Source organism: Microcaecilia unicolor, chromosome 1 (assembly GCF_901765095.1).
Source record: "Microcaecilia unicolor chromosome 1, aMicUni1.1, whole genome shotgun sequence".
In the NCBI taxonomy this organism is placed as follows: Eukaryota; Metazoa; Chordata; class Amphibia; order Gymnophiona; family Siphonopidae; genus Microcaecilia; species Microcaecilia unicolor.
This window is the reverse complement of record NC_044031.1, coordinates 309,122,368-309,138,723: the sequence shown is the minus strand read 5'-3', so window position 1 is coordinate 309,138,723 and position 16,356 is coordinate 309,122,368. Positions and strand designations below refer to the sequence as shown.

Sequence of the window (16,356 nt, the reverse complement as noted above, 5' to 3'; positions counted from 1 at the left end):
TAACGTGCCCATAGTGCCACTTAGTAAACCTAGCCCATAGTTTCCACTCAGCCTTATGAATAAATAAGTGAAATCTAAAAAAGAGCTTAGAAAAATCCTCAGAGAGCTAAATAACAAAACTGAAAGATTTTTTTTACTTACAGAGCAGAAATCCTCATTTGCAGCATCTGACTTTTATACTATGGAAAAGTGCCAGGAAAAGGGGATTGGGGGGGTGGGGGGTGAGAGAGAAAGAAATGGAGGAGATGGTGTGCCAGAAAGGGTTGGAGAGTGAGAGAGAGAGTGTGCCAGGAGGAGGAAGGCAAAGAAAAGAGAGTGAGGTGTGTGCTGGGAAGGTGGAAAGGGTATCAGGCGAGGTCCCACCTGGACAGTTCCCACCCACCAATTCCCCCCAGGACAATTCCCACCAAGGACTCCCCCCCCCCCCCCCCTCACCTAGTCATTTCTTACCCTCCCTAGCCTTTTTTTTTTTTAACCAACCGTAGCTTCTTTCTTGTATCAGGTCTGGAACAAGGAAGTTAGAGCAGCATACGGATGTTTACAGAGAACATATAATAACAGAATAACTTTTTGTAGGTAGAGTAGTAATTATAAATCATAATCAGTGTGTCATTTTGAGGGGCTGAATTAGGTTGAAACCTAGTTTGGGTGTTTGTGGGGGATGTCATTGCTCCCCTCCTACATGAACTTCAGTTTGTATTTATTTATTTACCTATTTATGATATTTTGATCCTGGATTAAACATGAATTAGATTGAAACCTAGTTTTGGGGGTGGGGTGGGGGGCATAGATAGAGTAGTAATTTGCTAATTTGTTAATCTTAATCAGTGTGTCATTTTGTGGGACTGAATTACATTCAAACCTAGTTTGGGGGTGTGTTGGGGGTATTGCCCCCCCCTCCCCCACATGAACTTCAGTTTGTATTTATCTGTTTATATATTAACTTATTTATGACATTTAGATCCTAGATTAAACATGAATTAGGTTGAAACCTAGTTTTGGGAGTGTGGGGGGCATCCCCCAGCCCCACATGAACTTGATGTGTGAAAGGGGAAAGGGATGTGTAAAAGATAATGTTGGGGGCGTGAGGGGCTATGATCTGGAAGAGTAGGGAGGGAGATTGTACCTTTTATGTTTTGTATTTTTTGAGTTGTGGTGGGAATTGGTTCAGTTGGAATTATCCTAGGTGGAAATTGTCCAGATGGGAATTGGTGGGTGGGAACTGACCTAGAACCTTGAAAAGTAAAAGACATGAGGGAAGACTGTGAGGAATAAGAAGGAAAGAGGTTGAGAAGAAAGAGAAGGTGGAGTAAAGAGATGGAGAAAAAAAGCAAGAGAAGAGGGAGGGTGAGGAGTGGGGGGAAGAAGAGAGATGAGAGGGGAGGGAAAAATTGCTGAGATAAGGATGGGGGAGGAATGATGCAGGAAAAGCCAAAAGTAGAAAGAAGGAAGGAAGGAAGGAAGAGGAGGGTGGTATCGAGGAGAGAAGCAAGAAGAGAGGGGTGGAGAAAGAGGTGAAGTAAAAGGGAATTATCAAGAGGCGAGGAGGTAGAATGTGTGTGGAAAGGTGAGGAGCGAGGGGTATAAGTAGACGGGAGAGAGGCAAATGGAAAAGTATAGTGGGATAAAGTGAAACACAAAGAAAGTTAAAACAAAAGTAATGGAGGGAGAAGGGAATAGGTTAATCAATGCCCATTTTAGGGGAGGGCAGAAAATTTTCTCTCCACCTGTAATCTGACCTCTATCCCTTGCTTCCCCCCCCCCCCCCCCCAGAGAAATAGGCAAACTATGCCTATGCGAGTGACACTTAGATGACGGTTCCAGCTGTAACGAACTAGGGCTGGTGCCAGGGAGACTTGCACTTTCTGTCCCCCATATATGCAATCTGGTTTAGGATGGGCTAGAAAGGGCTTTGACAGCAACTACAGTGCTGGGCAGACTATTACCCTTTGTCCCACAAATGACAAGACAGGTTGGAGTGGGCTTTGACAGCAACTCCAGTAGTTGGAACATAAGGAACTGAAATGAAAGCCAGCCCATCTTCATGGACTTCATATCAAACAATTGTGTAAACAACTCCAACACACTATATTAGGCGACATCAACCGTCACCAACAAGACCTTAATTCCACTAACGTACTTGAATGTAAAGACTTCCTACAGTCCTGGGATCTCAAATGGCCTCACATACAAGCTACCCATATCAAGGGACACACATTGGATCTCCTATCACACAAATTGTCCACAGATCATAACCTATTATTAAAAGACATCAAATGGACAGCAACACCTTGGGCCGACCATTACAAATTGAACCTAACTTTAAACTGGCGGAAGAAGAGCTGAAACCACACACCAGAACATACAACCTACACGACAAGAGGGCAAATAGATCCACAAGTATTCTGGCAACAGATATACGACAACGAATGGACAACACAGACTGATTCCATACTTTATCTCAAGTGCTGGGATGACAGATGTGGTAGCGTACTAAACGAAATAGCACCCTTAAAAACAAGAATATCAAAAAGACAACACTATACCATGGTTCAATGACGAACTAAAAAAACTCAAAACACAATCCAGGAAACTTGAACGAACATGGAGAAAAATAAAAGATGAACATACACTCAACGCATGGAAACAAACACATAGAAAATACAAATATGCAATGAAACAAACCAAAAGGTCATACTACAAAACAAAATTAGGACTGGATTACAAAGATATGAAGAAACTATTCCAACTATTAAATAAGTTACTAGACACCACCCCTATCACCACAACCAACAGAGACATCCCACCCGCAGACAAACTTGCTAACTACTTTAACGAAAAAATAATAAAATTACACAGCACACTTCCTCATCACAACACCGACATCGAAAACTTCCTCAACGATCTGGACCTAACCTCTGATGGATACCCAGCTGACCGTATCTGGACAACATTTATTCTCCTCAACACCGATTCAGTTACAAAGCGACTCACACATTCGCCAAGACCCACTGCAAACTGGATATATGCCCCAGTTATTTACTAAAATCCGCCCCCGACCGCTTCATAGCAGACCTCACATCCCACCTAAACTTCATTTTACAACAAGGTCTCTTCCCTGAGGAATATGGCAACATCCTACTCACAAAACAAACTAAACAACAGCCAAATTCAATCCCAAAAGGTCATAAAATGGCATACAATACTTGAAAGCATGAGAATTACCCTCAGAAACCAAGGTATTGACCAAGGTCTGACCAACAAGACCCGTTATCTATATAAGATTTTGGTGTCCGTGGTCTGATCTCTCTCATTGGGGAAGAATATTAATCTCACATGCTTACAATCAGAATTTTCTCATAATGCAAACATTTTCACTGAGAATCAAATATTTCCAAAAGCACAGCTATAGCATAAAATAACTTAGCTTTCCTTAGCTGGCTTAATCACCCCTCATTCCAACTGCTTAATTGTGTTCAACGGGGCCCATATCGTTTCACCCGCTTCTGGCCTTCATCAGGAACAACCCAGTTTAGACAAACTTATGCAGGGGAATTTATCTCGCTGACAAGAATCCACTAGGAAACACAAGCAATCCTACTCACCCCAATACCAAAAGACGCCAAGAAAAGCACAAACGACCTCACCAACTACCGCCCAGTTGCGTCTATCCCACTAGTAGTAAAAATGATGGAGCGTTTGGTGACCAAACAACTTACGGAATACCTGGACAAGTTCTCAATATTACATAATTCACAATCAGGATTCTGCTCCCAACATAGTACCGAAACTGTCCTAATCACCTTCCTGGCCAAGTGATAGCCATAGGTAAAAGCATACTCCTCCTCCAGTTTGACATGGTAAACCACAACATTCTACTACTTGGTCACTTCGGGATTGAAGGAAATGTACTTAATTGGATCAAAGGTTTTCTAACCACCAGAACTTGCCAAGTAAAATCAAATTCAAACATATCACCACCGTGGAAAGCAGTCTGCAGAGTACCTCAAGGATCACCATTTATCACCAATACTCTTCAACATGATGATGATTCCACTGGCACAGTCCTTTTCCAATTGAGGCCTCAACCCGCTCATTTACGCAGATGATGTTACAATCTACATCCCCTTCAGACATGACCTGACAGAAATAACCAATAAAATTAATGATGGCCTGAACATCATGGACTCCTGGGCAAACTCATTCCAATTGAAATTGAACACTGAAAAAACACACTGCCTCATCCTCTCCTCTCAACACAACAAGTACAAACCCACAACCATAAATACCCCAGGACACACCCTCCCTACCTCAGACAACTTGAAAATACTCAGCGTCACACTCGACCGCAGCCTTACTCTCGAGAGTCAAGTAAACTCTGTAATAAAGAAAAAGTTCTATTCAATGTGGAAGCTCAAACGATCAAAACCTTTCTTCCCAAGAGAAACCTTTTGTAACCTAATACAATCAATGGTCCTAAACCATGCAGATTACTGCAACGGAATCTACGCGGGATGCAAAGAACAACTCACAAAAAAACTCCAGACCGCACAAAATACAGCAGCCAGGTTGATATTCAGCAAAACTTGCTTCGAAAGTGCCAAACCCCTTCGAGAAAAGCTGCATTGGCTCCCAATCAAAGAACAGATCATCTTCAAAATCTGCACTCTAGTCCACAAAATTATATATGGCGTAATCCCAGGATACATAATAGACCTTATAGATCTACCAATAAGAAATAGTCGGATCGTCAACACCATACCTAAACCTACACTACCCTAATTGCAAAGGACTGAAATACAAAACAACTTACTCATCCGGCTTCTCCTACATAAGCGCACAACTATGGAATGGCCTCCCAAAAGCGGTGAAAACAATCCATAACCACCTGAACTTCAGGAAATCACTAAAAACCAACCTCTTCAAAAAGGCCTACCCCAACGACCCTGCGTAAACCTCTTCACCCAGAAACACAGCATGACTAATGATTGTACTGGACAACGCACGATCTTTACCCCTTCCGACCCTCCACATATACCTTATTCGATTACTATACAACCTTGTATTTGTTATCAACCGACTGGGCAAACGCCTTTGACGGTACTATGTAAGCCACATTGAGCCTGCAAATAGGTGGGAAAATGTGGGGTACAAATGCAACAAATAAATAAGGATAGGGCTGGGCAGACTTCTATGGTCTATGCCCATAAATGCCAAAGAAAGACCATGATCAAGTATTTTACATCACATTCATTGTTGATTTAATCATGAATTAACAATGAGTGTGAGAGTTGGGCAGACTGGATGGACCGTTGGTTTTTATCTGCTGCCTTTTTCTATTGCAGCAATGTGATCATCTGGGGGAAAAGGTGACTCAAGTCACCAGAAACTAAAAATGAGGTTTTAATGAATTCTGTTAGAGCAACAGTCCAAGCCCTATCCTTTTATGTGAAAAAATAAAAAAAAAGTTGCAGAAGTTGAAACATAACTTTTACAGACTTCTTATGGACCCATGATGTCAATAACAATTTCTCCATTGAACATCACTGAAGCAACATAAAACAGGTGAGAACAGTTTTGGTCACTCTGTTCCCCTGGTTCCCAATCCTCCCCCCCCCCCCCCCCCCAAAAAAAAATAAAAAAATAAAAAACAGACACACACACACACAATAAGATTCTGCAGGTAGGGGATAATTTTTTAAAGCTTTTTGTGCTTGTAAAGCTTGTCTTGGTATATGGAAAAGGGCTTTTATAAGATTGCAAGATTCCATGTGCCTGTTTTTCATGCATGTCTGGAAAGTTTGCACCTACGGTCATTGAGAGCCACAATCCAGTTGGGTTTTTGAGATGTCCACAATGAATATACACAGGATCTATTTGCATACAATGGAAGCAGTACATGCAAATCAATCTCATCCATATTCATTGTGGAAATCTTGAAAACCCGACTGGGTTATGACTCTCAAGGACCATGGTTTCCTACCCCTTCTCTTATAGGTATGCTTTTGGACGTGTCACATAGATATCTCGTTATAAAATGACCCCCAAATATATCAGTTTAAAGTTTTATATGCATACATTCAGCAATGGCCCATGTACAGATAACTGCTGTTTAATATAGGTGTGAATTTCTTATCTATATAAAGTTATAAGAATGGCATTACATTGAATATTTGCCAGTATGGATGATAAAGGGGCTTTCAGTTGATATATTTGGGGGTCATTTTATAACGAGATATCTATGTCATTGGCTTGTTTTTTGGATGAATAGAGATTGTTTCTAAAAGTGATAAATTAACAAACAAGTTGAATAGAAATGGACAGTTTGATTCTAAACTCTCCCACCTTTTTTTTAACCTTCTTCAGTCAGGACCGTCTGTTGTGTCTGGATGGCGGAGGGATACGAGGTCTTGTGCTGATCCAGTTGCTGTTGGCCATTGAGAAAATGGCAGGCAGACCCATCCGAGAATTGTTTGATTGGATTTCAGGGACCAGTACAGGGGGCATATTGGCTCTGGCCATTGTGCATGGTAAGCATGGGGGTAGCCAACATTGGATTTCTGGAGGGCAAAGCATTTCCTCTCTCCTGCCCCCCCCCCCCCCCCCACCCAGCTGTTAGTGCTGCCACATTTCTTACTTGTGCTGATGGCTGGTGTGGATGTCCAATGCCCGCCAGCTGATGAGAATCCACTGCCAGAACTGTCTCAGTGCTGCCTCTGCAGGGAAGAAGTCAGCAGCCTCCCTTCCTGCTGCTGACATCGGCACACATCACGCATATTTAGTTCATGCACGAACTGAGCATGCGTGAGGTGTGCTGATGTTGGCCGCAGGAAGGGAGCCTATTGACGTCTTCCCTGCGGAGACCGTGCTGGGGCAGTTCTGGCCACGGATCTCATTGGCTGGTGGGGATTCGACATCCTCGCCAGTTAGTCAAAGGGGTACTCCAGTTGTGTGGGGGGGGGGGGGGGGTACCTAAGCCAAAAGTATGTGGAGGGGGGCAGGCCCAGGCTCTAAAGGCCCCCCTGTGGCTACGCCACTGAGTAAAGTTAATGCATCAAAAGTGTTTCTTTTTGCATATTTGTATCTACAGCTCCCTGGATATTTGCAAAGTAATGAGACTGGAAATACATTTTCTTTAAAATATATATGAGCTGCTTCTACAGCCAATATAAGTTCTATTGTCAGACATATGACTGACTGCTGAATTTCTCCTTCTCCATTAACCACTATATACTTCAGAGCCAGCTCAAGGGATTGTGATGCCCTGAGCCTACTTGCTTTGGCCTTCCCCATCCCCTTGCCATTTGCAGTAGCCCCTTCCATCTGCATTGGCATCCCCTCTCATTAGCTCCCTCCCCCCTCCCCTACCCCAGTGATCCTGCAGACTTGCTCCTGGATCTTCCTTCTGCCCCATCCCACCTCCTCGCATGAAATTTACTGTGGACGGGATGCGACAGAGGGAAGACCCAGGGGCATACCGGAGACAGCCTATCTTTGTCATTGCTCCTACTGGGAATTCATGACAAAATTGTAGGACTGATGTTGGGGGGGAGGTGGCAGGAGAGGGAGCCGTGCCAGACCTGCAGAAAGGGTGGTGGAAAGAGACTTGGTGGGGAAGGGGGAAAGATGCTACCTTTATATTTTGTACAGCAAGGGCGTAGCCACGGGTGGGCCTGGACGGGCCCAGGCCCAGCCACTTTTGCTCCAGGCCCGCCCAGCCTCTTCTGCCCGCTCTCCCCGTCCGTGTGGTCTGCTCACTTTTACTTCCCTGAAGCGCCGTTCTCCCTCCAGCACCGGCGATTCCCATAGCCAGCCTTTTACCAGTGCGCGTCGTTGGGGCCTCTTCTCAGGCACGTCCCACCTACTCTGCAACATCCTGCGTCCCACCTTTGCGGAAAACAGGAAGTTGCAGAGTAGGCAGGACGCGCCTGAGAAGAGGCTCCGACGACGTGCGCTGGCAGAAGGCTGGCTATGGGAATCACCGGTGCTGGAGGGAGAACGACGCTTCAGGTCAGTAAAAATGACCAGAACTGACCATGTGCGGGGGGGGGGGGGGGGGGGGGGGTAGCGGATGGAGAGGAAATGTGGCGGCGGCGGGGAGGGGGGTTGGTAGCGGGTGGAGAGAAAATGCGAGGCCTGTGCCCACCCAGTCCACCTCCAGGCCCATCTAAAAATTAAACTCTGGCTACGCTACTGTTGTACAGTATGGGGAGGGAAGTGCATCTCTTTCTGTTTCTGTGGTGCTGCACTGCATTCAGATTGTGGATCCTTGGAGTTTAATTATTGTCCACATACATTTCTATTTTTAGTTTGTAATAACTCATTCTGTACTTGGTGGAGGCCTATATGTGTTATGTGTGTGTTTGCGACTGAGATGAGATATTCTGTTAGCATGGAGTTTCTTTGCAGGGCCATCATTCATACCTTCCCAAAACTGAATAGAATGCAGCTTTCCAATTTGTTTTGGTGCCTGTTCTCAAATTTCTGCCCTTGGCCTCTGCATCTCTCAAACCAGCCCTTCTGTGTAAGGATCTGTAGTAGTCCAGCTTGTTCAGTTTTCCCAGTGGAATATTTGCAGTGCAGCCTTTACTTAGTGTAACCCTGAGGGGTTAAATAAAAAAAAAAAATAATAAAGTACCTGTGCTGTGCAGCAGTGACCCTTGGAAGTAGGTGTCTGAGAGGCGCTGGCTGCGGGATCCGGTTTGGGCAGTCAGTGCTGCAGCATCTGTTCGGGGTTTAGAATACAACTCCACCCCCCTAGACCCATTTTTGTTCTGTTCCAGGCTGCACTCTGTTAGTTGTTTATAGTTTCAGGTCAATCTATGTTACGTCCTCGCTGTTGCGAGGCCCAGTTGACCAGTGTTCATTGTTTTGAGTGAGCCTGGTTGCTAGGGATACCCCACATGTGAGAACAAGCAGCCTGCTTGTCCTCGGAGAAAGCGAAGATACTTACCTGTAGCAGGTATATTCTCCAAGGACAGCAGGTTGATTATTCTCACAAACCCGCCCACCTCCCCTTTGGAGTTGTTATTTGTTTGCTTTTTGATTTAACTGAAGGGACACGCTTGCGCGACAGGCATGAAGTCCACGCATGCGTGGTGCACGCAATTTCGCGCCAAAAAACTCTGGCAAAATCTTTTATGTATGCATATTTTTTGCTTAAAAAATTGCCATTTCCTGCGCTGTCGCGGACGTCGACCCACATATGAGAAAATCAGCCTGCTGTCCTCGGAGAATACCTGCTACAGGTAAGTATCTTCGCTTTATACTAGGTCCTATATTACATATGCTCTTTGTATGGGGAAACAGAGCAAACAGGACTGCCATAGATCCCTGCGCAAGAATGCTAGCAGAATCCTTTACCCCAGTCACATACAGAGAACATGGACAGACCCTCACCTAACATAGAAACATAACTGGAAGCTGGCAGTCTGCAGATAACCAGCACTTGCATTTCAGTCCTGCTAGCCCCATTTTATGAAAAACCAGCCAAGCCAGGCTATTGGGAACCCTACAATAAAATACGGTAGTAACATTGAGGTTAATTTCAAAAAGATTTATGTGGTTACATTCAGAGTTCAACTGCATAAATCATTCTCTCTTTCAAAAATGGAGTCCAGCCAGTGTGTAAATTTTGACCAATCATTTTGTTATGTGACCAAGACTAATGCCTTAGGAAGGGGGCAGGGCTAAACATTATGTAGATAGTAATTTAGGGCCCAGTTTATTCAATACAAGTATGTTCAGCAGCATATCCTTAGAGGAGCACTCTTCTGTCCTTAGATTTCTATCACTGTATGGATAGTATTGAGCTGAAAAGCTACCTAAATGGTCCAGTGTTATCCTTATGGTGAGGGTGGAGCAAGGGTGGGCCTTGAAAATTATTCGGATAACGGCAACATTCAGCCACTGTGGATAAGTTAAGGCCTGCCAAATAGCAGGGTTAAACTGAGCATATAACAATGGTACAGTAACCACTTTATCCAGCATTGCTGGATATTTGTATATATGCATTAATGTAGATGCATAATTTTTCTGCTATGGTCTTGCCAATTTTGGAGGAAGCCTGTTATTTGGGGTTAGTGTTGGATTCTTCCTTGACTTTTAAATCGCATTTACAAACAATTATTAGGAGTATTTTTTTTTTAACTGTTGATGGTTAGACGGTTGTAGGATTTACTGACGGTGGACAGTTTTAGAACTGTTGTGCAATTGTTGATTATGTCTGGGCTTGACTATTGTAGTGCTCTCTTTTTCGGTACGCCACCTTGTCATCTTCGGGCATTGCAGATTGCACAAATTTCTGCTGCTCATTTTGTGTTGGGATGGTCACGTTTTGTCCATTTTCACCAGGACTACAGCTGTGTTCAGGGGAGAAGTGTGTGTTCCCTCATTTCATGCAGTGAGACTAATAGTTACAGGGCTTCTGTTTCATTTATATTCTTTTATAGCAGGTGCTACACTTTCAAATGCCCTGCCCTAGAAGTTGCATGAACAGTCTTTATTATTTAAGTTTTACAAAAACATCTTAAGGCTTATTTGTTTAAGCATGCTTTTCCATTATGTAACTCCAGCAGGTGGATGGACACACTTTTCAGCCTCTGGTTCTGAGTGCTTTGCTCTTGGTCCAGTTGATCAGCTGATCCCCAGTTGAGCTTTGCGGGTCACTGGAGTCTGCAGAGTCATATCTGGAGGTCTTCAGATCCCTGTCTCTGGTGTCCTGTGAATTTGCTTCTCTCTCTCCCCCCCCCCCCCCCCCCCTTCCCTGTTTCCTGTGGAGCTCTCCTTAAAAAAGAAAGGAGAGGGAATGAGGTTTGCAGGAAAACGTAGAACAGGGTATCAGTTCTGAGCCTTGCGCTTCTGTGGTAAAACTTGTGCACTGTGAGCTTGGGGAAACTGCTGGCAGTGGTAAGTTTGACTCCGAACTACTTGGAGGACTGCAAGTTCTGCTTGGTGCAGGGGAGAGATCCTGACTCACCACTTGGGACACACTATGCTACGCTTGTATCAGTCAGAGTGAATGGCGACTCTTGGGGAGACATAAGTACACAAGTATTGCCATACTGGGAAAGACCAAAGGTCCATCAAGCCCAGCATCCTGTTTCTAACAGTGGCCAATCCAGGTCATAAATACCTGGCAAGATCCCAAAAAAGTACAAAACATTCTATACTGCTTATCCCAGAAATAATGGATTTTCCCCAAGTCCAATTTAATAATGGTCTATGAACTTTTCCTTTAGGAAGCCGGCCAAACCTTTTTTAAACTCCGCTAAGCTAACCGCCTTTACCACATTCTCTGGCAACGAATTCCAGAGTTTAATTACACATTGAGTGAAGAAAACTTTTCTCTGATTCGTTTTAAATTTACTAGTGTAGCTTCATCGCATGCCCCCTAGTCCTAGTATTTTTGGAAAGTGTAAACAGACGCATCACATCTACCCGTTCAACTCCATTCATTATTTTATAGACCTCTATCATATCTCCCCTCAGCCGCCTTTTCTCCAAGCTGAAGAGCCCTAGCCGCTTTAGCCTTTCCTCATAGGGAAGTGGTCCCATCCCTTTTATCATTTTCGTCACCCTTCTCTGCACCTTTTCTAATTCTACTATATCTTTTTTTTGAGAGATGGCAACCAGAATTGCACACAATATTTGAGGTGCGGTCGCACCATGGTGTGATACAAAGGCATTATAACATCCTCCTTTTTGTTTTCCATTTCTTTCCTAATAATACCTAACATTTTATTTGCTTTCTTAGCCACAGCAGCACACTGAGCAGAAGGTTTCAACGTATCATCAGCAACGACACCTAGATCCCTTTCTTGGACTGTGACTCCTAATGTGGAGCCTTGCATGATGTAGCTATAATTCAGGTTCCTGTTTCCCACAGGCATCACTTTGCACTTGCTCACATTAAACGTCATCTGCCATTTAGACGCCCAGTCTCGTAAGATCATTTTTCACAATCCTCCTGCGATTTAACGACTTTGAATAACTTTGTGTCATCAGCAGATGTAATTACCTCACTAGTTACTCCCATATCTAGGTCATTTATAAATATGTTAAAAAGCAGCGGTCCCAGCACAGACCCCTAGGGAACCCCCCTAACTAGTTATGCAGTGTTCCCGCTGGCTGGTGTTGGGGCATTCCAGTGCGTGCAAACTGGGAATCCTGCAGGACACTGAGGAAACAGTTGGTGACAGCACATATTCAGAAATATGCTGGGGTCTTTGAATCTCCGGCAGGGCTGTTGCTCAGTTTGATGCAGGAGAACATGGGAGCGGGCGCTATTTTGTCAGGGCTGACTGGCAGTAAGGAGCAACGTTATTTTCTCTACAGTTTGTATTACTCTTGCACCAGGCGTATTTACTGAAGCAGGGATAATCAGAGTTGCTGCAAGGTGCTTCAGCCATCATTGAATTAGCTGTTAGAGGAGTGAGAGCTCTCTCCTGAGGAGGGGCAGATCAGAAAATACTGAGGTTTCATGAAAAGTAGCTCATTGCTCTTATTTCTGAGGCACTGGCAGTGCTTTCCATTGAGGAGCCTTCTGCTTCAGCATCAGGAGTTCCATCTTCATCGATCATGAGGAGGCTTAGAGGTCCTTCTAAGGCCTTCCTGATGCATCCAGACATTCTGGACCTGATTACAGTAGAATAGGTCTTACTGGGTGCGGGACTGAGAATGGGAAGAGCCGTGGCCCACCTCTACCCTTTAGTTCTGGAGGAAAAAAATAAATGACTAAGAAGAGACCGCCTTGCCGGTGGAAGGGAGCATTGCCCTAAAAGACCTGAAAGCTCACTGAAACAAGCCTTTGAAGTGGCCTCTGTGGCTCTTCAAGCAACAGTGTGCAGCTCGTTCGTGGCAAGGGCATGCCTGAAGTGGTATCGGCAGTGGGCAACACAAGACGGGTTCCATAACACCCAGCTGGAAACCAGGTTGGCCTACTTGTGGATGCTAATTATGGTATGTTACGGGTTACGGCCCGCAGTACGTCTCTGGCTGTCAATGGCACATCGGCAACTCTGGTTGCGGCGTTGGTGGGGGGGCAGAAGCAGCGTCAGTCATGTCTAGTTAAACTGCCCTCTTAGGGCAAGTGGCTGTTTGGAAAAGATCTTAGTTACTTGATGAAAGAACCGGGGGAAACTAAGCCACAGTGGTTGCCAGAGGATAAGCTGAAAGCCTCTGGTCATCAGTCTTCAGGGGACTCTTGATCTCGATTTCAAGACAGCAGATGATATAGACATGAGAATTCATTTACATATTGTTATTTATTTATATGCACATCATTTTGATACAAGCACACCATTTTTTGTCTTTACATATTTTTAAATATGGAAGGTTTTATTTTATTTTTTGATGAATTTAAATGTTTTATTTTCTTAAAAATTTAATCATCCGTTTAAATTCATATTCATTCTAAATGCATCTAATTTGTTATAATACATACTTTTTTATATAATATTTAAAATTATAAAATTAATTTAAAATATTTTAATCTCATATTGTTTTTATAATTTATGTATTTAAAATTTGATTATAGACTCCTGATGCAGGCCTAACGGCCGAAACACGACGTTGTGTCGAGTCTTTATACCTCAATAAACATCTTTATTATTATATATCCTTTCAGTCTTTGGAATCCTTGGTCGTCGTCCCACTTTTATTTTATTTCTTGTTGTTGTCCGTGGGGCGTCTAGAGTTCTCCGCCTTCTGGCGGATATTTTTTCTCAGAAACAGCGTCAGTCATGTCTAGTTAAACTGCCCTCTTAGGGCAAGTGGCTGTTTGGAAAAGATCTTAGTTACTTGATGAAAGAACCGGGGGAAACTAAGCCACAGTGGTTGCCAGAGGATAAGCTGAAAGCCTCTGGTCATCAGTCTTCAGGGGACTCTTGATCTCGATTTCAAGACAGCAGATGATACCTTCCTGGTCATCAGCAATATGGTCAGAAGTCTCACTTTCAGGCATGCCATTCTTCTTTCCATACAGACAGGAAGTCCTCCTTTGTCAGCTAGCATGCATGCCCAATGCCTCTGGAGCTTCGTAATGATGCGAGGCTGATCCACTCTTCTCTTTCTCCAGTGGGAGGACGCCTTCAGGAGTTTTGGGTGGGCCAAAATAACTTAAGACCAGTGGGTTTTGGATAGTTTTACAGATGGTTACAAGTTGGAGTTCTCCCGCGTGGTTGCTCCTCTCTTCTTGCAGTCTCCTTGTGGAAAGGGAACCAAGGCAGTTGAGGTTCATGCCAACATAGATTCCTTGCTGGTGCTCCAGGCCATTGTTCCAGTTTCCGAAGCTGAACGAGGACAAGACAGATACTCCATCTACTTCATTGTCCCAAAGAAGGAAGGCACATTTAGTACGGCTTTAGATCTAAACTGCTGCCTCCGAGTGTCCTGCTTTCGCATAGAGACACTAAGAACAGTCATAGCCTTAGTTCAAGCGGATGAATTTCTCACCGTCTCGATATCAAGGAGGCGTACCTATATGGTCCCTGCATCAGAGGTTTCTACATTTTGCAGTGCTAGATCGTTGTTTCCACTTCAGGGCTTTGCCCTTTGGTCTCGCCACAGCTCCAAGAATGTTTAACAAGATTATGGTGATGGTAGCATCCTTGCTTCGGCGCCAGGGAATCGGAGTTCACCCGTATCTCGATGACTGGCTCATTCGTGTGTCATCCTATTCAGACAGCATGGTGGCGACAGATAAAGTTGTCCATCTTCTGCAGTCAGGTTGGGTGATCAATTTTGAGAACAACAGACTAACTCCATCACAGACACTAGAGTATCTGGGCGTTCTAGTCTACACAGCATGGGAGAGGATCTTTCTTATGGAGCGCAGGAGGTCAAAGCTGGTTCAACAGATTTGTCTTCTCCTTGGTCAAGGCAGGCCCAAGTCTGGGACTATGTCCGGCTTCTGGATTCAATGATGGTGGTGGAGGGGTGCCATGGGCAAGGGCCTCATTTACGGCTGTTACAGGAATCTATTCTCAGCCACTGATCTTTGGTGTCACAGAAGCATGACCTTCATCTTCCTTGGATGCTGGTTGCCAGACGGAGTATGTGGTGGTGGCTGTCGTCCACAAATTTGACCATCGGAGCTCCCTTTCTGTTAACACAATGGGATGTGGTGACAACACATGGCAGCAAGTTGGGAGCTCATTACAAGTTCCATCTAGCACAGAGCACCTGGATGGAACAGGAGTCTTGATGGTTTATAAATCAGTTAGAGGTCAGGCCATTGCTGAATGCCTTACAAGACTTTGCTCCCTTTTTAGTGGGGGCCCTGGTCTGAGTTTTCTCTGACAATGCAGTAATGATGGCTTATATCAACAATCAAGGTGGGACCTGCAGTTATCCAATGACAGTAGAGGCGGCCTCCCTCATGAGTTGGCAGTGAAAAATCTTCTCTGTCAGCAGCTCACCTCACAGGGTCCATGAATGTTGAGGCAGACTTTCTCAGCAGGCATTCCTTGGACTCTTGAGAATGGGAATTGTCCAGCCAGGTGATCGTGGATTGAGGGTTTTCCGCTTCTGGACTTGATGGCGACAAAAAGGAATGCCAAAATGCCCAAGTTCTTAGCCTTGAACCAGACTTGATGGGGATCGATGCCCTGCTGCAGCCCTGGCTGAAGACACATCTATTGTATGTTTTCCGATGTGGCCCACGATAGGCCTTGTGTTGAAAGGATCGTATTACACCGGGGTCAAATAATTCTCATAGTCCCAGAATGGCTACGGAGATTGTGGTATGCAGACCTGATTCGACTGCTGGAAAGGGGACCTCTCCATCTTCCGCAGGTACACGCATGGTTCCGTTCTTCCGAAAGTAGTATCAGCATTTCATCTCAACCCATCTGTGGAGCTTCCATCTTCTCGCAGAGAGGACAAGAGGCTCAGTATTCTTCCTTGAAGTTTCTCAATGTGCTTAGAGTCCTCATTAAATATACGGAAGTCCACGAATGAGTTTTGCAAATCGAACAGACCATTTGTACTTTTTGGAAAACAGAGACTTAGCCTCATGGCTTCCAAACCCACAATTGCTAGATGGCTAAAGGAGACTATCACGTCAGCTTATTTGCTTGTGAGGAAGCAGGCTTCTCGGACCTTGTGGGCTCATTCTATGAAGTACAGTGACATCCTGGGTGGAGACTACCTTCCTGTCTCTGGTGGATATTTGCAAGAAGGCAACGTGGTTGACACTACATACCTTTGCCAAGCGCTACAGGGTGGATGTTGCGATGTGCTCGGAAGCCAGTTTTGGGGTTTCAGTCCTCAGGGCGGCAGTGCTAGGATCCCACCCACTCTAGGGGTTGCTTTCGAACATCCTACAGGTTCTGAAATAGTGGGAAGCTATGTAAT

General features: G+C 44.6%; 1 protein-coding gene across 4 annotated transcripts in view; it reads left to right on the top strand.

Moving 5' to 3' along the window:
• PLA2G6 (phospholipase A2 group VI) overlaps nt 1-16,356 on the top strand; it is a 207,512-nt gene that overhangs the window by 122,191 nt on the left and 68,965 nt on the right. For all 4 annotated transcript variants that reach the window (XM_030208256.1, XM_030208274.1, XM_030208248.1 and 1 more), the window contains one exon: nt 6,367-6,530. In XM_030208256.1, coding sequence (XP_030064116.1) covers nt 6,367-6,530 — 164 coding nt within the window. The remainder of the gene's footprint in view (nt 1-6,366; nt 6,531-16,356) is intronic.